The sequence below is a fragment of the Strix aluco genome, chromosome 8 (genome assembly GCF_031877795.1).
Source record: "Strix aluco isolate bStrAlu1 chromosome 8, bStrAlu1.hap1, whole genome shotgun sequence".
Taxonomy (NCBI): Eukaryota; Metazoa; Chordata; class Aves; order Strigiformes; family Strigidae; genus Strix; species Strix aluco.
The window spans coordinates 5,314,316-5,339,145 of record NC_133938.1 but is presented as its reverse complement, the minus strand read 5'-3'; the positions used below and the strand labels follow the sequence as shown (position 1 = coordinate 5,339,145).

The following is a 24,830-nucleotide window of genomic DNA, read 5'->3' as shown; positions in this document are numbered from 1 at the left end:
CCAGCATCAATGCAACACATTTCCCCCAAAGAGGTTTCTAAATCAATTTTAATTCTGATAGGCTCAAGTAAATGTTTTCAATTTGATTCAATAATCCATACAGACTTATAAAATGGCTTTTCCCCCATGTACTACAAGACAAACATGTTTTATGTTTTAACAGCCTTGGCTAATAAAAATTCTCATTTCCTATCCTGAATGGTACAAACATGTAATTTTTATTCACCTCCCAATGAACCAGACGACATAAACAAATGAAACAAAATCAGCCTTTAAGAGCATTATTTGAATCATTAGTTCTCTAAATACTTCTTAAAGAACACAATTTTTCTCACACAAGGAAAAAAATCACTAAAAAAGTCCTAGAATAGAGCTTTCTAAACCTCCTGAGAGCTTTGCATGACTTCCTTTTAGAGCGCAACATGAAGCCTCCTCAGGATGTCTTTTAAAATTTGAGCAAGTTCTCAAAAAAGGTGATTACCAACACAGTTACTAGCAGATATCAGCGAAGAGTGGCATGAAGATTAGGGCTGGAGGTGGGGGATGGCAGAAATATCATCTCCTCTAACAGCATCTAGTGTGCTGTAAGCTCATAAAATGGAATAAAGTGTAGAAAGGAGGGCTGTGGAGGTCAGGGTGAAACACAGATCCTCAACTGGTAAGCATCTTCACAGTACATGGAGCAAAAAGTGACAATCTGGAGAGGAAGGGAGCTGCTTGGTTCACCTCCATTTTCATAACTGTGTATTCAAATCAGTTAAAACTCCTACCCTCTGCTGGGAGTATGACCAGGCAGCATTTCTAGAGGTCAACAAATTCTGGATCCATCAAATCAATACTGACTGAATAAAAGGCGAAATTAGTACTTGATTTTCTAGTGGCCTATTTTTAAGATTATCCAGGGTGATGGTGTTAACATACAAAACTACAGTTTGGTATTACCACGCTAATACTGAATTTACCTATAGTACATTAGAGTTTCACAGCTGCGATTCCACTTAAATAGCAGCTTCTGAGAGGATTTCGTATGTAAGTTCTTATCCTAACTGTAGTAATAACCCTTCAGTATTGGAGCAGAATACTGTCTTACAAACTAGCTCTGATGACTATGGAGACACTAAAGAGTTGACTGTGACTAGAAAGTTTATGGCTGTAAAAACACTGTGCCTCATGAGAAATGTTTAATAATCTCTGTCAGAGAATTGTTTTGTATATGACTACAAAAAGAGATGAGAAATATTTGGTAAAATCTGTAACTTTGCAGGAGCATTAATGTCATTTGCCCCATCTGCAGCAGAAATCAAACTATTTCCCTGTCACCGAACAATCAGTAATCTATGCAATGGATCCAGAAAGCAGTTATAAGAAACCATAGAAGAACTTCAAACACACATCCCATCCTGCTGCAGGGAGCTACTCCATTCCAGTAGCAGGACTTTGCAATTGTGCTCATCGAATATCATGAGACTCCTCCTGGACCTCCCCTCTAACCTGTCCAGGTTATTAAATTGCTTGCTTAACTAATGACGTTACAGTGCCTTTAACTCAAGTCACGTCATCTGAATAACCATAATTTTCTTTTTGGCTGTTGTACTTCAATAAGAGCAGCAGCTTGCATTTATCTAACATGTTATCATGTTTTACATTTATATACATTACAAACCTTAGGAATTAAGATTTGTATTATTTCAACAATTCAGATAGGAAAAACTACCTTACTATATCCTTATATACAGAGAGAGGTAAAGATTTAGCTGACACTACACAGAACACTTATGCTGAGATGAGGAAAGAACCCTGTCTCATGCTCTACCTCTTTACTATTCCTCATCCCCTTTTAGTCACCCCAGATCTTCAGGGTGGGATACATCTGTGGGACAGACATTCCATTAGGATAATGTTATTATCAAGCTTACTGCTGTTTCTCAGCGCAGTGTTGTGAACTGCAGATGGCAGGAGAACTACCAGAATTGTAGATAATACAGCAAAAGAGGCCCCTCCCTGCTCTGGATGGAAATGGTTGCATGGTTCTTGCAGAAGTACAACAAAACTTGATTCACTGGAGATACACTAGAGCTGAAATTTCTGTTTATAAAGCAAAGACTAATTTCTTGGGAATACTCAATTCCTTTGCATAATCAAACTCATTGATTAGTAACATAAGAAACTTCACATTAGTACTTGCTACCTGTCAGTGCTCAACGTTAATGAACTTGGGAAAAAATAATAAAAACCAAAAATCCTGTTTTTCACATCTCCATCATTCACAGTATACAGAGGGCGGCTCATTTGTCAAAATATAGGCAAACACATACAATTCAATGACAAGTAAACAAGCACACCAAGTTTCTTTTGACTTTCATTAGGTGGGATCTGGACAGCAAACACTGTCTGAATTGTTTACCTGGTCTGTATAAAGCAGCCACTGTACCCCAAGGCCTTCGGATGGCTGGGTGTGAGCAGATGCACTCAGACTTGCATGTACAACATAGAACAAGATTAACTCTGGAGACGTGCTACTGCCATACACTGTCACTTCCAGTTCTTCAGATACCTGTACATGCTGCAGGGAGCTCTGATCACTGTCACAGAACATATTTTATACTTCTTAGCAGTAAAGGCAATTCTCAGAATTACCATTTGGGGGATAGAATCTGATTTTGTACAGAGAAACATTCAGCTATTATGATTTATAACAATGTTTTTAAAAGTTGGATGCTGAATATTTCATTAACATAAACATCAAGTTCCTAAAACAGTTGTTTGCTGTTTCCAAGTTTCACCCTCCAGCAGAAGAAATAATATCTTTTTGATGTGTCTCCTATGGTATCCATATTGCAAAGAACTAACATTTTTTAATTTCCTGCCTGCCCAAAAATACTGATCATACAACCAAACCTCGTTTACTTTCTTTACTTGCCTTGAACATCTCTCAGATCACATTCCCATTTACATGAAAGTTCCCCTGTTTCTGCCTTTCCAAACTACAGCTTTTTTATCTTAAATGAATCATTTTTTCCTTGTGAGTTTAGGCCTAAAGTAGTCATAAAGATTCTAAACCATCTTCCCAAACAGATGTTTAAAATTTTTTAATTGCTGTGTCTCTTTTTAAAAATTGTAATACAAAGATCTCTGATACAAAACCTATAGTAAACAGAAGGCCTTAATTACTGGTTTGGTAGAATCACTGCAGTAAAAGGTATAGCTGCCCAAAAATTAAACAAGTTATTTATCAGATATCGAAGATGAGTAAAAATTTTCAACACACACACACATAGGAGCAAAGGCAACAATTTTTTTTGTCTTAAAATCCTCAGCAGTAAATGTCTAAATTATACACCCACAAAAACATACAGAATCATAAACTGAAAAGCTCACATGAAAGTTAAGTTCTTGTTGCCTCAAGTATTAAAACTATTAAGTATGATTTTTTAATTTGTTTTCTTATTTTATTTGAGCAATTAATACTAAACTTGTTTTCAATCTCAATTTCATTATCTGTATAGGTTTAAAAATCAGACAGCTACACAGAACAACATGAATTACCACTAGAATTCAAGGTCTTGACCTCCAATTTCATCAGTACTTAAACCCATAAGCAGTAAAAATACTAATAAAAATCTAAGGCTAAAAATCCCTACTAAAAATCTTTCATAAGCACCGAATTCACATCGTCCCATTTCTCATGCTTAAAAGTCCAAAGAACAGCCCTACAATCTAATGCAAAATTGTAAATAGAAATATGAATTTATCCAACCATGCATTTATTCATAGCTTCTCCTTAATTTTGAGTCTTCCTCCTCCTCCTTGTTTATAATTCCTTTACCAAATAACAATTAATGTTTCTATAGATTGCCACCGAGTTCTCTGTATCTTCACAAAGCATTAGTAAGATTCAACCTCCAGTAACAGAAAGTGCATTTAAGTTCTGGTTAGTTCAAAACAAAGTAGAAACAAAGCCTTTAGAGGAAAATTTATTTATCAACACAAAAAAAAAAAGTTTTCTTTTGCTAAGAATAATTTTTAAAATTGTATTTCCATTTGTAAAACAACTGCAATATACATACAGAGTAAAAATTAATGAACTGTAATATGTTCTTTCTTACATTTTAAATATATTTCAATAAGATGTATTTTTAACGTCAGAGAATCAAATCCCATGTTCCCATATCAGACTTCCACTGAGCTTAACAAATTTTACCTTCACTGAGAGCACAGATAACAAGAATCACAGATGCACAAAAGGTGGCTGGTGTAGGAGCTGATTAAAGTACAAAATACATACGAATAAAGAAAAATGAGTCACTACCTTTCTTTTTGGAGTCTTTCTTTGTGCTGGTTTTAACAGCCACTTGAAGTTCTGTCTCAGTTGACATCCTATATCCTTAGTCCTCTTCACACAGATCCAGGATCTTGGTCAGGCTCATTTAGAACGTCTCTCCAAGAGAATAATTTAGCCTTTCAGATACTATAACCCAAACAGTTCATCTCATTCACTCCTTTCGAGTACTGTTAAAGAAGGAAACAAAAAAGTAATGGTCATTTTCTGAGTTTAAAACATAAAAAAGAAAGCAGCAACGCACTGCAAGCTTACTGAGGAAGAAACCTATGAATTTCTCCATCTACAGAGGCAACTGCCCACAATTTTAGATGCTTAAACACAGTCATCCAGTCCTGTTTGAGATGTTTTGGCATATCTGAGATGTCTTTGCAGGCTAGAGACACCACACAAGGTGTATGGAAGACCTTTACTTCTGGACCAGCAGCTGGAGGACAAAGACGATGATCTGCTAAACAGCTGGAAATGTCACCAAAACCAAAAAATTCTGCGAGGACTCAATTCTTAAATGCAACAATTCCAATGTAAAAATATATTGCCAGATAGTAAGTTCAGATTTTTACTCCTCCAATGTTCTTTCAATGGTTTTGTTCTCCCACTTGAACAAAAGACAAATGAAAAATGTATTCATTACTCATACTGAGAACATCATACTTTGCCACTCCTCTTGCTTATGATAATGTTTCCAGTATAAAAGAATCTGCCTCCATGTAAACAAAGCTGCAATTCTTAGCACCCATCTAGTAATTTTTCTTGCAAAGAACTCTGAAAATGCAGTTAATTAAACCTACAAAATACAAATGAGATAGGAAAAAGCTAACATTTAGGGAGCAAGCTACAGCTTTACATAACATCTATTTGTTGGGGAGATACATCAGCTGCGAATCCACAGCAGCAACTGCAGAAACGTGCTGGAGCAGTATGAGGGCGACAGGCCGTGAGGCTGCAGGTAGGACTGGGGATGTATGGGCCATGGAGGCAAAGAATACACAAAGAATAAACAACCAAGCAAAGAATAAACCATTACTCCAATTCTTACTGCCGGTCCTTCTTGCTTTGAAGGATGAGACACCTACTTCAGCCAGTCTGTTGAGGGCAGAGGACCATACTGTCCTGAAGCCATTTGTCATGATGTTCCCTCACTAAATGCATCTTCTTATTGCCCTTTGTTTTTGTGAAAAAGTTCTCATTATTAGCACAATTACAGTGAAGTCCATCTGGCCTGTCTGAACAGCTGCCCAGTTATTAAGTAAACATTTAATAAAGAAACGAACCCAGCATATCAGCTAGTTAGCTGGCCAGAGATTAACTACAGTTATAGTTATTTACTAACATCCCTTCTCTGTCATTTAAGAAAGCAATACACTGCAAACATTGAAAAAATGTTGACAGTTTAAATCACTTTTCACAGTAAGGGCTGCGAAGCCACTAGTACTTTCAAATCCAGGCTCTTTTAACATTTTAAAATGCTTCAGCAACGTTACACTGCCATGCACCGTCTGAAGTAATTTAATATTGCTGAAGTGTGTCAGGGGCTTTTTTTAATAAGCTCTTCAAATCTGTATGTGTATTATAGAATATTCAAAGATAGCTTTTCAAAATCTGCTGAACTGATTTTGAAATACAAAATTCCCTATTCCTCCTCTCTGGAGCCTGAGTATGTGTCGCATAGCAAAAAGGAGGAAAAACAAAGCAACTTACAAATCAAAGTTGCAGTAGTTGCTAAATACACCTTCCTGGAACATCTGAAGAAACTAAAAGCATTTTGATTAACATTCTTAGTTAAGAAACAGTAGAAAAAGACAAAGCAAATGAAGGTTGCTCACAGAAAGAAAAGGAATAAGATAACAGCCCCAAAACTGAGTCTTTCAGGATCTGAAGCACTCTTTGGGCAGGTCCATGGACAGGGAGATGTCTCTGCCCCAAACACGGTCACGGTGGGACACCACGTGCAGTGACCGCTGGGCCCCAGCACAGATTCACTCTGCTGCAAGGGAACCACCTCACCCCACTTTCGATGGAGTCGCTCTTCACTTACGCTTGAAATACGCCAGCAAACAGGGAGAACAGCGCTGCAGAGAACAGATGTCCCTCACAGCCCCCATCTCCTTTCCCTCCCCCTGTACAGAACCCAATTTAATAATATTTAGTTTTACAGCACAGTAGGGATGCATCAGTCTTTACAGCTCAATGGCACTTACTTAAAGCATCTCTCAAGTCACAGCTGGATTGACAGTTTATTTTTCTAGAATTTGGATTTATATTTACCTAAAGGTTAACTGCATAACTTTACAAGAAGCACTAACATGAATTACTTGACAAAAGGAAAATATTTATAATAGGTATATTTATTTTAAAAACCCAAACACAATACCCCCAGGGTCATGAGTTAAGCAAGTTTTAATGTCTTAGAAGACTGTTTTGAGTACAAAGCATCAAGAATGTCATCTCCTGTTGTCAGTTACTTTCAGCAGGAAAGCTGAAATAGTAGCATCTGAATGGCACTGAATATTTTAAAATAACAACATATGACTGCTATCTCATTTGAAACTCTCCAGACAAGCATCCCCTTGAGGCTATCCCACTGAGTAATATTTTTTAAAATAAATGCACATCTATTTTTGGACAGGTTCACATATTGATTTACTTTAAAACCTAATCAGGTCATACTCTCGCAGGCTCATAGATCCTTGAATAAAGTAATAGGTATCTTTGTAAAGGAGCACATAAACATCTGTCAGATGCAAGCTATAGTTCAAAATGAATTTGCTACAGAGACAATTCCTCCAAAAGTATAGGTCTTTATGTAAGCTACATTAGTAAACTTTCATATACTGTCCATATTTCAGCCGTTTATTACCCAGATGAGAATGGCAGTCAATCTGCTCTTCACCACAACAGCTTTTATTGTCTCCTCCAATCTAGGTCACTGTTGTTAAATACTACGGTCTTCCTACTGTGGGAAGTACTGCAGCATGTGTTTTATCAATGAGATGCTATTTTCTTTGATCAGTTCTGCCACATTTCTGTCCCTGTTCTAAAGACAAAATTTTGTTAGCTGCATTTAAAAAAGAAAATCCATCATCTTACACGTATCCACTCTAACGATCTTTCTTGTGAGCCTTGTTACTGTTCCAGCTATTACAATGTTATGTGCATGCCTCAGCCTTTCCTAAAGAGGATTCAGAACTCTTCATTTTAACAAAATACTGACATTTTCTGTTCCCTTATTAAGTGGCTACAGCAGGAACACAATCAGTGCATTCTGGAATTAACTTTTAATTCCAATATAATTCTTAAACGTGCATTCTGTATTATTTCTATGCTGGCATAAAACCTAAAACCTTAGTGAAGAAGTATTTTCGTAAATTCACTTTGCATTTAGAATTAACACAGGTTGGACCTTTTACACACAGGGAAATTAGTCACTTGCTATACACGCCTCCACCATGAATTTGTAAAACAACAATTTCTGTCAAATCATTTGTCTTTTCAACCACGCTTCAGTGAGCTCAATGAAGGGGTTATTAGGCGACTTCCCCTGGCCCAAGTTATGAAGGAGGTCAGACAAGACAATCATAATACTTCCCCTCTGGTTTTAAAATACATGAATTTTTAAATTTTCTTCAGGGCTTCAAAACTTAAGAAGTTCCCTCCCCTGAAACGAGTTTCCATCTGCTTCTGAAAAGGAAAAGCAGTCTTAGAAAGGATTTATAACTTAGCCCTGGCATTCCCTAGGTATTTAAATTCTCCACAGTCCCAAAGTGGGATTTGACAAGATGATGGTACCTCCCAAACCCTGGTTTGAGAAAACATAAATCATGCTACTATCCTTAGCTCTTGCTTTTATTATACCTCTTGAAATCCATTTCCTTTCCTTCAAAGCACCCAATATAATAATAATTTGTAAGGGAACGTTGACACCCGTGTTTTTGCAAGTGTTAAACAAAGCCCAAACATATTAAAATGGCAAAACATAAGAGAAAAAAATATTTTAAAGGTGCTATGATCCTGGAAAACTGAAAACAGTTCAAGCGCGAAGGACTGATATCCAGGAAGACAAATGTCACTCATCAACTTCTCATCTGACCACGAAGCCTAATGCAGAGAACTTCAGTGAGACCACACACGAACAGATGATGGAAAAACCCATCCTGGCCACCCGTGCCCTTTATACCCTCCAGAGAGAGGAGGCCATGAATCCCTTTGGATCTGCTCACACTATTTTGTGCTCATCAGCTCATTTCCCTAATGGTCAGGTCTTGTGAACATCCTGCCGGAAGCTACTTGGTATCAGAGTATTAATCTTTTACAGAAGGCACTACACTAATTCTGAACTGAAACCCAAGGGACTGGTCCAAAACTCACTGATATATTACAGTTAATAAGGCCTATAAGTAAGAACCAGAAAACGAGGCAGACGAGGTAGAAGAGAGAGCTTAAGATACTGACACAGGGCACAAAATGAGGAGGAAAAGAAAAGCAAACAGGAGAAGATGTCTGTGTAGATACTTCATTAAAGCAAATCCTATAACAATGTGTTTAGCAGCAAAATCAAAGCCAGCTCATGCATTAAAATTCTAGCTAACCTGCAAAAGAAAACAATCTCTGTTAGATTGTTTCATGTGCCCAGTCCCTCTTCTCTAGTTTTGTCATCTGCCTGCAGAACAGCGTAATAAACTGTTTCTAGTGACAATGTCAAATGACCCTCTGTCATGGCATGGCATGTCAATCACTGCTTTCTCCTGCAATTTCTTTACAGGTATTTCTGTAAAGGTGAAAGGAAGATTGCTGTTCCTGCACACAAACTGAGATCCTACACAAAAATTCTCTCCCTCAGCAGACATGCGGAAAGCCAACTGTCCTGTTTAACTCCTCAAATCTCCCCTTGCAAACTGCAAATGCTCCTCTGAAACCCGGCACCCTACTCCTTCTCCTACCTCCCTACATTACATAGTTTGCAAAGGCTCACAACCACCTCCGTATTTCATACTTAGTTTGCTCTGAAATGAGCAAGTACTCTCCTCCACCTCTGATTTTCTATCTATGAGATAAAGGGAGGAGATTCATGTGTTTTATTATGCTGTCTGTACTACGTCTGTAGTGAGATACCAGAACGATACTTCCCAGTTAACCCTTTTTAATTCTTCCAATGTCAGAAAATGCAGTACTCAAACTATTACATTTAATTTCCCTTTGTATATAGTTGCTATTTGTTTAATTGTATTTATACTTCTCTTATTTCCTGAAAACAAGAAGCTCCTTTTAAAAAAACCCTACCTGTAACTAAGGCAAATAACACATTTTATTAAATTTATTGTGGTTTACAATATGCTTCATTATTCTATCTCCAGGGCATCTTTCAGGCATGCTACCCAGTTCCTCACATGGTGTAAATAGCACCATTGAAACTGATTTACCACTAGAAGAGCATCTTGCCAAAAAATTGACCTATAAAATATTTCCAGAGTAAGATGTTTATTAGTATGCCAATGACAGCAGGAATAATTACTAAAATTCCTCCTGGAAATCACTCCATGTAGTGGTGAATACTACACTCCACCTCACCAATTTATTCTCCAGAAGTGCTGGGAATTTTCTACTGATAGAAAATGCTGACTGGATTAAAAAGATGCTTTTCATAGAAATGAATTGATTTCATCAACATTTTTAATGGGAAATTACTAACATTTCATTTTAATATTATAGTTTCTATTTTATATTATAGAGGACAGCGTTCTGGAAACAAAGGCAAAACAGAACACATTGATCTTGCTTTAACAGATTTTTTTTGAAACAGTCAAAAGTATACTATTTGGCGTTCAGCAAAAACTACACGATGTTGGTTTATAATTTCTCTGAGGAAGGATATTCAAATACTTTTAAGAAAAACTGCTAGATTTGAGCCAGTTACTAAAGTCTGAAAGAAAAATATTTATATATTTTTCCTTCAATGCTTTCAACATGAAATTCATCCTCTTGAAAGAATTTCTATAATCCCAGTGTAAAGTTTTTTTTAAAATTAATTTTTAGTTTTTAATCACAAATAAAAAAAACACACCACAAAAAACACCCAGCACTGAGAACATGCTCTCCCCTGTTCTGCTCTGTTGCTGACCAGGGCTAGTGCTGTGTAATTCCAGTGCTGGCTGTGGTCCCTCAAGTCCGGTCTCAGTCTCATGTCCAATAATCAGGTATTAGCTTCAACTCTGTGAAATAACGTTTAACATCCATTCCACAGGTTTTGTTAACACCTCTTCTTTGAGCCAGGTATACACCTGGGAGCATCATTATGCGACATGAGTAGCATTGCTTTCAGGAGTCTTGCAAGGCTAGAAGGGAAAGAATCAAACCCCAAATCTATTGCCACAGAAAATCAAAGGCTGGAAGTCTAAATGGAAATGAGAGTTATTAAAAACAGTGATGGCAGCACCGTATGCCCTCAATTCCATAAGAAAGCATGCAAGTCTGCTGGACAAGAGCATTTGCAGCCTCAAACGAAACAAGTCAGTCCTGGAAAAGGCCAGACACAGATGCCAGCCAACGCCAACTCCAGCCCAGGGAAATGAAAATGAGTAACAAACCTCCCGTGTGCTGAGGGTATAAATACAACACACATGGCTCCTTTAAGTGCATTTTTCTGCTCCGAGATGCAAAACTCCACTCAAAGTGCTATCTGTAAACTTTTGGAGGGTATTACATAAAAAAGAGCACTGCCACTGAATGGAACAGGCTTAAAAACTTCACATCATTCCTCCGATACTGAGAAGCTGCTATGTTATCAGATAACATAGGAAGCTGTTCAGATTGGACTAGAGATTCCCTCTGCTCACAGTGAAACTGAATTACCTAAATGCTTTTCCTATATGAATTGCGTTATGCCAAGACGTTACTATACCCAGATTATTACACAGCTGACCCTGAAGCAGAAAACAAACGGAACGTGTGATAACACTGTGTAAGAACAAACAAGAAACAAAACTCACATCTGCTACAAATACTGCCCAGGCACAGCCTGAATGTGATCCGAGTTCCACTAGCAGAAAACTGCCTTACCTCCATTAAAGTCAATAAAGTCACACCAGCACAAAATCAATAGCGTTACATTTGACTTATATTGGCGTAACTCCATTGATTTTAATGGAGTTGGAGTTACACCAATTTTATGCTGGTGTATCTGCATTAGTGTCAGTGAAGTTATGCCGGCGTGACTGATGTAAAAGAACACCAGACCAACCAACCCCTATATGTCTAAAATTCAATGTCATTAACTCTAAAGCAACAAGAAAATGCAAATCTGTACATTACCAAAGCAGCGTCTTTGGAATTTACTTTTGCAAAGAAGAACAGCTCTTATGCAATCCTCTCAACACCAAAGAAACAGTGAAGACTAAGAAGGGAAAAAGGACAAAGTACACAGTTGGGATCACAGTATTCTGTAATTAGAGCTGTTAAATGATTACTAAAGCGCAGTGGTGCAATCATCACACTAAAGGAGAGGGAGAGGTATGCAGTCAGGAGCATCACCAGGGAGAAGGTAAAAGCAATGTCAGAGACACCACATTTTATATTTAAATGCAAATTCCTCACAATCAGAATCTGTGCCTTCTAATTGGAAGAAAAGGTTATGGAATTAAATGTCTCACATCCTGGACAGCTCAGCATGTTTTTAAGTGGCACAGTAAGTTGAAGGCAACTTACTCATCTCCTGTCCTTTACAGAAATATCTTAATTCAGCTCTTTTTTTTTTTTTTTAATTTCAAGATTACTTTCTTAATATTGCAAGTGAGACTGAATTGGGACTCACCCTCTCATTCATTTTAAATAAAATACAGCGCAATACCTACACAAGATCCAACTTAAGCTATACTTTGAAATCTGAAGTAGAGCTTGAAGTGATGCTTTATACTGGCCTTCTTAACGGACATGAATTTTGCACCAACTTTTTCAGGTCCCTTTGAGATTTGCTCAGTCACATGAGTTAACCTATACATTGCGCCCTTCAATTTTCTGAATGCTTCCTGACATTATGGCAAAGCAAAGCAAACTTTCCTAATGTCAACAACAACAAAAAAACCCCCATGCCAGGATCTTTATTCATGGCTATTTTTCAACATTCAGCCCTTGTTCCCTGACAGTTAAGTATTAGGAAAACTAATCAGAGGACTTCACCTCGCTGTAAATGGACCTTTGATTTATTACACCAAACCCAACCACCAGACTTCTACCAAAGTTCATTGAATAGCAGAGCAAAGGGGAAAAAGCAAAAAGCTTTCTGGGACTGTAAGTATGGATTATTTTTACACTGTTTTTCCACAACCGACAAATATCAATATTTTAAATGGTCTAGTAAATGAGTTTTAGCTGCAGCAGTACTTTGGACAATTCCATTTAAATACTCCAGTCTTCATACCAGCAACGCCACTCATGAAGGTAATTCCACACGACTGCGAAGACGAACAGCAGGCTGACTTCTGAACGATACCAAACAGAAGTATTTGAGAACAGCTGCTAGATTTTACTGGAGAAATTTCAAACCATAAATAATTTTTTGAATTCACTTATCTGTTCTCATCTCATTTGTGAATGCAGTGCCTCGTATCTGATTATGTTATACACTGCTCCACAAATGCCTCTGCTTTCTATCGGTAAGAATGGTAACCGCTTTAAAAGGGTGGAAGCACCTCCCATAAGAGGTCAGACTCTACGCATTTTCTGTTCATGGCTAAGATTCATCAGTGTTTCTAAATAATAAAAGACAGCACTCCTCCCACAGCTGGAAAATATACTATGGGGGAAAAAAACCCCACCCAACAATTTAAGCCTTGAAACTGCATGGGCCAGGTGGTGTTTTCTGTGTCATAATTCCATACAGAGAAACATCCATACAGGGAAACACACTGGTCTCCACTCTGCTACAAGCATGCAACTGGAGAGGTCTACACAAATGACCACATCATACACTTACAGAATCAGAGCCTAAGTGATCAGGTTAGGGACTCTGTAAAAGGAATTACTTAAAAGAAAAAGAAAAATCAAGCCACTGCCAGGCTAAAATGTCAGGGGAAAAAAAAAAATGCTCTTGATTATTCAGATGGAGAACTCTTAAGCAGTTAAACGAGTGTACAGACCTGCCACAAGACCGTGCTTATTTTCTAAACGTTTTTAAAAATCACCCAAGTAGCATGCAGTGAGGAACCATTCACCTTCTACCGTCATGCTACAGTTTATTCTCTCTTGGAAGCAATTACAGGACAAATGCCAAGCTACAGAAGGTATTTTTCCAGCAGCAGCATCTGGCTTCTTGGCAGACTCCTCAGGCAATTTTATTGGAAGCTTTAGAGATGCTATTGGGTCAGTCCTAGTTATATTGCTCATGAGCCGTCTGGCAGTTTCTTCTTCCTAGATGTCATAATCCCTCTGATTTACCTTGAAGGAATTAGCACACTTTTATCCATTTCAAAAACAGTTGACCTGCAAGGCATTTAGGGGCTATCTACAGAGACATAGTAAAAGTCACTGGTCTAAATCTGTGTACCTTCGAGCCAGCAGCATTTCGGCATCCATTGCCTAATGCACCATCAAGAAAACAAGTCATGCAAAAACTGTGTGTGTGTGTGTGACTTACTGGTAAATTGAATGCATTCCTTATGATTCAAGGAAAAAACATAAGATGCATGAAAAATTAATTAGTTAAAAAAAAAGATAAGCTGGGGCAACAGCAAATCTGTGCCTTTATTTAATATGAACTGCTCTCATATAGCGAAGACAGTACTGTGCTGTATCGTGTAGTAAGGGACAGTGCACATGAAGTCAAGGAATGCTTCTGGCAGACAGCAAGCATAAATTGGAATACAAGGGGATCTGCTAAGTCAACGGAAGGAAAACAATTTCTGAGAATCTGCTTCTTGCAACTCCTCTGTTAAACGCAGTGCCTCTGAGGATAGAAGGGGCATGTGGAAGTAAAGACAGCTATGTCCTTTGCTCTCTCTACTGCCTGTCCCTTCCCCCTCTCCAACCCCAGCAGCTAAGATCTGTATTATTCTGCAGCTGTGATCATGATTAATCCTCATCCAGAAGGATGAAAGACAGGATGCTGTTTTTACCCTCCCTCTTTGCATACCAACAAAATCAAGTCCACAACGAAAAGGCTTTATGTCAGTTTAGAGCAGTTCTCTAGAATTAATAGAGAAAGCAGACAGAATGCTATAGAAAGCACATTTGTAGTCTGTAACACAGGTGGGATCCTCCTTTTTTAGAAGACTTCCGTGCAATTACTTACAAGAAATACACTCCTTAATTAAAAAAAAAAAAAGAAAAAAAGCAGATGTGTTCATTATTGCTGTTTTATCTTTTTTTAATCCCACAAAGATATGCCTGGATGTCTTCTTGGGTTTGGTTTTTTTTTTTGGGGGGGGGGGGGGGGGTTTGTTGTTTTTTGGTTGGTTTGTTTGTTTGGGGTTTTTTTTTTTTTTTGGTTTTTGTTGTTGTTGGTTTCCCCCCCCCCCCTCTTTCAAGAGTTTTCAGAGAGGTTAGAGTAAGAAACTCCCATAAAATACTGTAGCAGGTTATTTTCTAGAAAAAAAAGTCCTAATGCCCAAAGGTAAATATTACAGGTACAAGAAATGTACTCTATAATTTAATAAAGGGATATGGATCTTGGATTTTCAGTAACAGGAGTACACTGAGCAACATAAGAGAAGATTGACAGCACTAAGAAAGATGCACATATCCAGGTCAAACAAAAAGCCAAACGGAGCTCTGTCATCAGCAGAGCACAAGTAAATCCAACCAGACACAGAATTCAAACTTAGCTAATGCGAATTGACTAATATAATTCCATTTTATGCAGGACAAAACATATTCTGATTACAGTCCAGTGGCACTCGCAAATTCTATATTTAGGTATCATTAGGGCCAGGTGAACCATTAACTAATCTGAATTTTATCCGTATCAAAGATTTGTACTGTCCACAAATTAACTTCTCAGATTTAAAATATGTCTTCACTCTCATTACTTCATACATCTTTTGGATATCCCCGTTCATTAATTAAAATTTCTGAATCACAGTACGCATCGACAATGCAGCCTGGGTTTTAAAATGCTGTGCAACAGCACACACTGAAAAATCAATTATTTAGGCTCCAGTACCTGAACAGAAGTTACTGGCACACTAGAAACCAAGTCATATTTTAGAGGAGACGTAGCACAGATTTCCTTGTTTACAAGCTTGTTTCTGCAAAGTACTAAGCAATCTCAATGATCAGGTGAACATTTGAATACACGCTGAAGACTAAACTTCCAGTGATGCCCTAGACTTCACCGACTACGCAAATGAGATGAAAGTTGCACACACAGGCAAACAGAAGGCTTCCTGGATGCACCAAAGATCTAAAATATTTTTATCACTTCTCTTTGATTATACAGTCTCAACAGGGCCTGTAAGTTCAAAGAGCAATCAGGAATAACCATCAAATGAGTGTACTTCAGCACAGCAAAGAAAATAAATTAAAAATATAAGTAAAATGTTGATCTAACTTGTACACTGCCCTCCTAAAACACCTGGAACAGTTAAAAATATAACCTAATCTGGAATAAAGACTCTGCTATAATGAAAAACAGTTGTTTAGCCAGCCAAATTTAAAGCTAAAAGGTAAAGTATACCTAATCCAATTAAAATGAGAGGGAATTTAGGAAAGCAGAATTTAATTACTTCACTTGGAAGTCAACCAGGACCATTGGGGTTAAGCACCCATGCCCCTGTGAAAGGGCCATGGGAACTCAAACTACTATGAGTGGTCAGGCCCTCAGCTCCATTTCTCCTCTGAGCAGGGCACCCTTGGAAGCCACGTGCCCTCCAGCTAAACTCAGAGAAGAACACCAGCTCCCGAATTACAGTGTTTCCAGCAGCTCCTTGGGAGCTTGCTCATAGAATCACAGAATCATCAAAGTTGGAAAAGACCTTGAAGGTCATCCAGTCCAACCATTAACCTAATACTGACAGTTCCCAACTCCACCAGATCCCTAAGGACTGTTCAACCCCTCCAGGGATGGGGACTCCACCACTGCCCTGGGCAGCCCATTCCAACGCCCAACAACCCCTTCTGCAAAGAAATCCTTCCTAAAAGCCAGTCTGACCCTGCCCTGGCGCAGCTTGAGGCCGTTCCCTCTTGTCCTGTCACTTGTTCCTTGGGTCAAGAGACTCATCCCCCCTCTCTGCACCCTCCTTTCAGGGAGTTGTAGAGGGCGATGAGGTCTCCCCTCAGCCTCCTCTTCTCCAGACTAAACCCCCCCAGTTCCTTCAGCCGCTCCCCATCAGACCTGTGCTCCAGACCCTGCACCAGCTCCGTTGCCTTTCTCTGGACACGCTCGAGTCATTCAATGATGCCCAGCACTAGGCAGGTCTGGCCTTGCCCAGCCTGTGAAATCAAACGGCCCCTTAGTACAACATGGTGAGCCTGTAGATGATACATGTATGATGTCCTGCATATGTCCAAATAAAGCCATTCAGATGATTACGTGTTCAATGAAGTAATTGCCTATGTGTCACTCCAACATTTTGGTTTGTTCCATTTGTTTCAGTTCCACAGACTGAATAGTAGGCAGCAATAATACTAGTTTTGGAAGAAGTGTGATGTTTGTGTTACCCGCTCAAGTTAATTAATGAAAATAATGACAGAATTACAAAAATCAGAGATGATTAAGAGCTTGAAGACCATCCCACCCATTTCTCTGCCAAGGAGGATTTGTTCTTAACAGCATATTCTTCTGTTCTGCATCAAACCCTTTTAAATCACACCCTCAGTAAGAGCCACATCTCCTTCCTTCCGAGGCATTCATACATTCAGACTGATTCAGAGGAAGAAGCTAAACCTGAGAAGAGAGGTCCCGCCAGCTTCCTATCATTATTCTGAGTTAACTGCTAGAAGATTATCTTGAGCAATTACTCTCATCCCTTACTGCACACACGTTCCAAATACCTGTAATCCTCACATAGCTCAACTCTATCAGTGTTAAACCAATCTATCCCCTTCAGGTAAGATCTAATGGTAAAATCACATACCACTGGGTTTATAACCCAGACTATTACAGACTCCATTATTAAATATTGCTTATTATTTTGTACTTACAAAGTCAGGGAAATGTGATTTTATTGCTTGCAAATCATTCTTACATTAGTCTTACGCTGTTATAACTTCACTCTGCTTTTCCAGATAAGCTTTTTGCTTTCCGCATATTTAAATAGTAACTCTAATTATCCCTACTTGATTGCCCTCCTCTTGCAAAGCCTTTCCACAGTATCATCTGCGGTGAATTCTTCATCCTGCTTAATTTTTTTTAAAGGACCAAGATACATCATATTCTTTAATTTTAATAAGAGCATAGAGGTGTTTCTTTTTTTAAAAAAAATAAGCATACTGGGTTTCTTCCATCTTCAGATATATTTTTTCCAAAAACACAGCGAGACAGGCAGATTACTGACTATTACACTGGTAATAGCAACAGTACAGAACAGTGCCTAGCAATAAAGTCAATTAAAAAAAATAACAATACTGTTGACATGGTATCAGATCAGGAAAGGAAAGTTCAGATCATTGTCTAAAAATATTGGTTCTTTTGCAAACTATGCTTATAAGAGTTTTCTGGATTTATTTCCAACCACAGTCACAGACAATACTTCTAATTCATACATACACAGAAGCTACATGTGGCTACACAGTAGCTACAATTAATGATATTTAATGTATTAACTCAGGTAATCCATTCAAAGAAATGCACATTACAGTAGCCCAAAATATGGCAATAAAATCTGAGTCAAAACTAATATTTCTTACAAGAATTTTATTAGACTTTTTGGTCATTTTTGTAGAGATTTTGCTATTTTGGTTACTGACGACATATTTTGGTTTAATTATCATTCTGTTTGGTAACATCATGCGTTGTTAAAGTTGCCTGATGTTTCCCATTATGAATTCCCCTTTTACTCCCTTATAACTTTACCAAACCGAAGTGTATCTAGTGGAGCTGATGTCTTGCATGCCACATAGCAAAAGCAACGATACATACAGTTCAATCTCCAAGACCTCGTCCTGCTGCCCCGAGGCATGAGATCATCCCTTCTTCCTCCTACCTTGCTCACTAAGCAATGGAGGTTTCCTACAGACAGTGATTGCCTTTATCATGCAACCCTGATTTTGACCCTCCAGCACAGATCTATTCTTTTGTACTAAGACTTTATGCGGATGTTACTATGCAACTGCACACACAACTCTGCATTTGGTTATCTTCCATCTGGACAATGTTAAATTTAGTATTTCTTTACTGATGTGCTTGGCTCTTTAGCGGTAATTTACATTTTTATGTATGTGTGTAACAACATACAAAAAAAAGAGGCAAGACAGGTGTACCGTAACCATATTGCAGTGTCTTCTTGAATTCAGCTTGCTAGCTGCATTCTTTCAGCACCTACTCCTGCAAAAGTTACTTTAGCAATATGTGATAAGAGTCTGGCAGAAATTACTATTTCTCAAACAAGACTTTGCAGAGAAGGATAGGAAAGAAAAAGAGGAGGTCTAGTTGTAACTGTGACTTTCAGGTCTGTTTGTGTAAGTGCAGTATCAAAAAGTGCTTGGAAAGACACAGTCTTGAGCCCCTGAATGCTCACAGAGGGCTTCTATTGTTATAAGCAATGCACTATTTCACTAAATAAAACAAACCAACCAACCAGCCACACAAAAACACAGTAGTCCATCTTTGAGCCAAAGACATTCCTTAGGAAATATGACATTCAGCCAAGAAAAAAAGCTTCTCTCTCATCTTCTCTGTTCCTCTCCACAAGTTACAGACCACTGAAGACTGGTGGTACTTTATCTACCACCACCTCAAAAGCACAACAAAGTACCAGGGTCACTCCTGAACCAGCTGGTTTCACGTACAGCGCTGACAAGAAAGCAGAACAGCAGGGTACTAGTTCTACAAGCTCTGGCAAGTCAATCAACAGGACTGACCTGACCAAACTGATCAGCTGAGAATAAAATTCCACTGCCGTGCACATTCAGCGCCAGGATGCCTTGAGAAGCAGCCTGGTTGAAGAAGGTAAGATTGTTTGCCAGTTTAGTTTCCCGTAAGGAGGCTAGCTCAAAATCTTGTAACTGCCCAGGATGATGATAGAGGGGTCATGAGGGCAAGTTCAGAACACCTGCAATACAGCCTCTGGTTCAAGCAGACGAGAAAGGATATCTGTCTATGTTCTGGACGGGGTTTTATTTTCCTTTTATTTTCTCCAGATTGATGACTTTGAAAGGAACGCATGCCTTAAGACCCACAGTAGAGATGTCCTGTTGTGATTTATGCTTTACTCTGCTATAATGCTACAGCTCTGATAAGAGCAGAAGCAAGTGTATTGATTCTGCCAGCTGGGTCCACCCGCAGGGACCAAACCTGCACTGGAGTCAGCACCACGAGGCCAGAGACGGCTCCTCATCAGGGCTGAACGGCTCGGAAACATTGCAAGGACAAGAACTGAGAGAGATCCACAGTGACCTTCACAAAGATCTTCACAAAGTTGGCTGCAATTTTAGAGACAGTTATATGGGTAACAAATGTATTAACAGTTGAACACCTTCTCAAAGCAAATACTTCATATTAATAAAAGACTTTGAATTATTTTTTTTCAGTAAGACTCAGCATTCTTATCAGCACTGAAGTGTAACTGAAGAACAGTTGACGTCACCAGATCACAAGCAAAAACAGGTGAGGACGCCTAGCCTTTTAGCAGCAGAGTAACCCCCTGTCAGTCTATCCAAGACCAAAACACAAGGATATTCAGAATATTATTGAAAGAATAACTCAGTTTGAAGCTCAGCAAGTAATGCCCAGATTTTTTAATGTTAAGTAATTTGATTCTATTTTTATCCATTAAAGAACATTTGGATTAACAGATTGAAAAAGTTCATTCATGGCTTTCTATCTATATGACTGTTACAAACCCTTCCCCCCCGCTGCCCATATAACTAACCAAATCAAGGCAGAAATTACATTTACATGGTCTTGAAAATATTTTAAAATCATCAACATGTGTGATTTAATCTTATTTTACTTATGAGTCCAAAGTTGCATCTTCAATGCCATTTCTATAGAAATTGAGTGCCAAATATTACCAAGTTCCAATTTTACTGTCTGTTTAAAAATATCCTGACAGCATTCAGGCAAATTAAATTTAAAATTAAACTTAAAGCAAAGCCTTTGCATGCCACCATAATATTTCAGGCAACAATTTCAAGAAAGGAAAGGCAGAAAACAGACTGTGCATATACTATAGTTCAAAATAGATTCCTCATGTCAAATGGCATAATTTTTCCTTTTTTTCCATTAAATAGTTATTTTAAGTCTTCTGCTGAATATATTTACATGCATAATGAAACTTCTTCAGTGGTTCCTTTTGAATTACTATATATGCTTTAACACTGCATATACTAATAGTGTACACATATATACAAATCCACACATAAATATATGCAGTCATGCACACAATATTCATGCAAAAAGAATTAATGGAAGTTTTTGACTGGATGCTACCCCCTGTAAATATGTTAAATGTGAACTGTGCTTATGGCTGTGTTCATTAACTAAAAATGTTGCTGCTGTCTGCACTATTTGTGTTCTTCACATAATAATGGATGACATGGAAAATGCTAATTTACAGACTCAGTTCTTTTCAATTTACCGTTAGGGTCTCTCTCCACTACGAAAATCAGTGGTCACTGACTACAATCCTCATTGAATAACTTGAGCTGAGACCTCACTCAGCACCTGCGGGTATAACTCTGCAGGCAGTCTTCTCCAAGAAAAAGAAGAGGCAAGGGGGGGGGGGGGGGAAAAGAAGGAAAAAAGAAGGAAAAAAAAGGAAAAGAAAAGAAAAGAAAAGAAAAGAAAAGAAAAGAAAAGAAAAGAAAAGAAAAGAAAAGAAAAGAAAAGAAAAGAAAAGAAAAGAAAAGAAAAGAAAAGAAAAGAAAAGAAAAGAAAGGAAAAGAAAGGAAAAGAAAGGAAAAGAAAGGAAAAGAAAGGAAAAGAAAGGAAAAGAAAGGAAAAGAAAGGAAAGGAAAAGAAAGGAAAAGAAAAGAAAAGAAAGGAAAAGAAAGGAAAAGAAAGGAAAAGAAAGGAAAAGAAAGGAAAAGAAAGGAAAAGAAAGGAAAAGAAAGGAAAAGAAAGGAAAAGAAAGGAAAAGAAAGGAAAAGAAAGGAAAAGAAAGGAAAAGAAAGGAAAAGAAAGGAAAAGAAAGGAAAAGAAAGGAAAAGAAAGGAAAAGAAAGGAAAAGAAAGGAAAAGAAAGGAAAAGAAAGGAAAAGAAAGGAAAAGAAAGGAAAAGAAAGGAAAAGAAAGGAAAAGAAAGGAAAAGAAAGGAAAAGAAAGGAAAAGAAAGGAAAAGAAAGGAAAGGAAAAGAAAGGAAAGGAAAAGAAAGGAAAGGAAAAAAGAAAGGAAAGGAAAGGAAAAGAAAAGGAAAGAAAAAGAAAAGAAAAGAAAAGAAAAGAAAAGAAAAGAAAAGAAAAGAAAAGAAAAAGAAAAGAAAAGAAAAGAAAAGAAAAGAAAAGAAAAGAAAAGAAAAGAAAAGAAAAGAAAAGAAAAGAAAAGAAAAGAAAAGAAAAGAGAAAAGAGAAAAGAGAGGAAAAGAGAGGAAAAGAAAGGAAAAGAAAGGAAAAGAAAGGAAAAGAAAGGAAAGGAAAAGAAAGGAAAGGAAAGGAAAGGAAAGGAAAGGAAAGGAAAGGAAAGGAAAGGAAAGGAAAGGAAAGGAAAGGAAAGGAAAGGAAAGGAAAGGAAAGGAAAGGAAAGGAAAGGAAAGGAAAGGAAAGGAAAGGAAAGGAAAGGAAAGGAAAGGAAAGGAAAGGAAAGGAAAGGAAAGGAAAGGAAAGGAAAGGAAAGGAAAAGAAAAGAAGAAAAAGAAAAGAAAAGAAAAGAAAAGAAAAGAAAAGAAAAGAAAAGAAAAGAAAAGAAAAAGAAAAGAAAAGAAAAGAAAAGAAAAAGAAAAAGAAAAGAAAAAGAAAAAGAAAAAGAAAAAGAAAAAGAAAAAGAAAAAGAAAAAGAAAAAGAAAAAGAAAAAGAAAAAGAAAAAGAAAAAGAAAAAGAAAAAGAAAAAGAAAAAGAAAAAGAAAAAGAAAAAGAAAAAGAAAAAGAAAAAGAAAAAGAAAAAGAAAAAGAAAAAGAAAAAGAAAAAGAAAAAGAAAAAGAAAAAGAAAAAGAAAAAGAAAAAGAAAAAGAAAAAGAAAAAGAAAAAGAAAAAGAAAAAGAAAAAGAAAAAGAAAAAGAAAAAGAAAAAGAAAAAGAAAAAGAAAAAGAAAAAGGTTTTGAATTTTCTTACATATTGTCATGGAAAAATGGTACCCCAAAAGCCACAGTCTACTGTGATTCACAAATGTCCCATCTTCCAAGAGAAGAGGCATTATATTTAGAGTAGCAGTTAATGTTATTGCAGATAACTCTTCTCATAACTTCAGCTGCTCATCACCTTTTTCTTCTTCAGTCCTTTTCCTAAAATCCCTAGCTCTAAAGCATCTGCAGTCTGAGAGATCTGCTTACATCCAGTCTGAGAGCTACTCTGAACTACCACAACAAGCACTGAACTTCACTTTAAGTTTGGACCTCATGTCCCCATTATAGGCTGAAGCAGCACTTGATAAACAGACATAATTAAGAGACCAACTTCAAAACCACATTATTTCTCCCAACTAAAACAGTAGCACCGGTACAGTCATCATTTCCTAAAACATTCCAGGACTTCACTCTACCATAGCTGTACCAGCTGCCTTTTCTTTAAATAGCTATGACGCCCAACTACTTCAGAGATCATAAATGGTAATTTATTGCTATCACAATGTATTGTACCTACAAATACATTATTTATGTCTACAATTTCTGAGCATGTTCACCAGTTGTTTTGTTTCCCTTTCATGGATGCAGCACTGTGCTGTACCTAACTCTCCGCAGGGCCTCACCACCTCCCTGCCAACAGGGCTCCTCACCCCTTGGTCTACAAACTATTTTGGTTTCAAAGATCTATTCTATACAGGGTAAGATTTCAGTAGCAACTTAATGCCTTTAAACTCTTTTCAGTAACCTCCGTGTTAGTTTATCAGAGCAGTCATTAAGCCTGGGCACTTTGAGGCTGATGGGTATATCTAAGATAGCCCACTTCGAGCTAATTGCGTTCAATTTAACATTCTCCAAGCACTAGCAGTCCTCATTCAAGCCAAGTGTGAAAGTTTTTAAATTAGCTTTCACAGTTTGATTCACAGACAGCAAATGCAAAATGGCACAGGATTAATTTTTTCCCCAACAACACAGTGCAACAAAATAGCCCAAAGGCTATTTTAGTTCATTTGCTTTAACTATTAGGGAAGATTCACAGCACAGAGAGTGCTCCAACAGAGACAAAAGCTCCAGAGGACTTTCAAAGCTTAGTATTGCCCCCATTAATTAAAGTACCATACGTTTGCACAGACCTTCCACTTTGTCACTAGATGTTAAAATGGAAGTCTAGACCATTTAAGACAAGCCACACTGATTACTGCTTAAAAGAGGAACATATCAATACATTTTTCTCATTTTTATTACGGATGACATTTTTAATATTTAATGAAGTCTGGTATTGGACTGTAAAATGGGCTATATAGAAATCCACATTTTCTTTGGGCAAGTACAAATCTTGACTTCACATGTAAGCTGACAATGTCTCTTTTGATTGGTCTGCCTTCATTTGCCAAGATACAAGTTAAAAAGCTAGAATATTGAATTACTTATTGCAAAAATGATTCGGCAACTCCCACCAACCAATGGCAGAGCAGGATGGAAATTTAGCTTTCTTGGCACTTGTCATTTTCCCAGCAATTACCAGTAGGCACAGACACTGAGTTTACATGGTCAACTTTCTGAACATGCAAAGTCTCTTCAACAAAACTTTCAAGTACTAAACTTACTTTGAGCAAGTACAGAGGGTATGTATCAACTGTTCCATTGACAAATAGAGAAGTTCAACACATACAAAACCTGATGAAATACACTTAAGTCTTCAGTGGAAAAATATTTCTTGACTTTAAGAGGCAAACTAAAATCTCTAGTGAGAATTTAGTTCATCTTGTCAAAGTACATACCAGAATATTAGAAAAATCCCCATTCTTACTATGTGGTTCATGCATACTAAGCTGCACAGCTGCAGCTTTAAGTATCAGAAGAAGTAACACAGTGAGATCAGTCAGCTAACTTCAGTAGGAGTCTTTCCATTATCTTCACAAGTTTTTACCTAAGGTCCAAAACCCATAACCACTCTTTAATTCAAATTATTTTTACTACTCTAATAACTAATAATTCTAATCTGATCTAATAATCTAATAGCTGTATCAATAGTGGTAACTCACATCACAGATGGGAACTATCTTAAGGTATAAAAAGTATTCAAAGTGAAATTTAAAAAAAAAAATTTTTGCATGCATCCAGCTT

The 24,830-nt window shown here is 37.5% G+C and overlaps 1 protein-coding gene across 12 annotated transcripts in view; it reads right to left on the bottom strand.

Annotated features, from left to right (window-relative positions):
* The window catches only part of DAB1 (DAB adaptor protein 1), a 475,330-nt gene that overhangs the window by 119,544 nt on the left and 330,956 nt on the right, over positions 1-24,830 (bottom strand). For 11 of the 12 annotated variants that reach the window (XM_074831919.1, XM_074831918.1, XM_074831927.1 and 8 more), the window contains one exon: positions 4,310-4,509. In XM_074831919.1, the coding sequence (XP_074688020.1) occupies positions 4,310-4,376 (67 nt within the window). In that variant the 5' untranslated portion in view covers positions 4,377-4,509. Of the gene's footprint in view, positions 1-4,309; positions 4,510-11,647; positions 11,682-24,830 lie in introns of those variants that run through there. The other variant, XM_074831925.1, reaches the window with a different exon arrangement.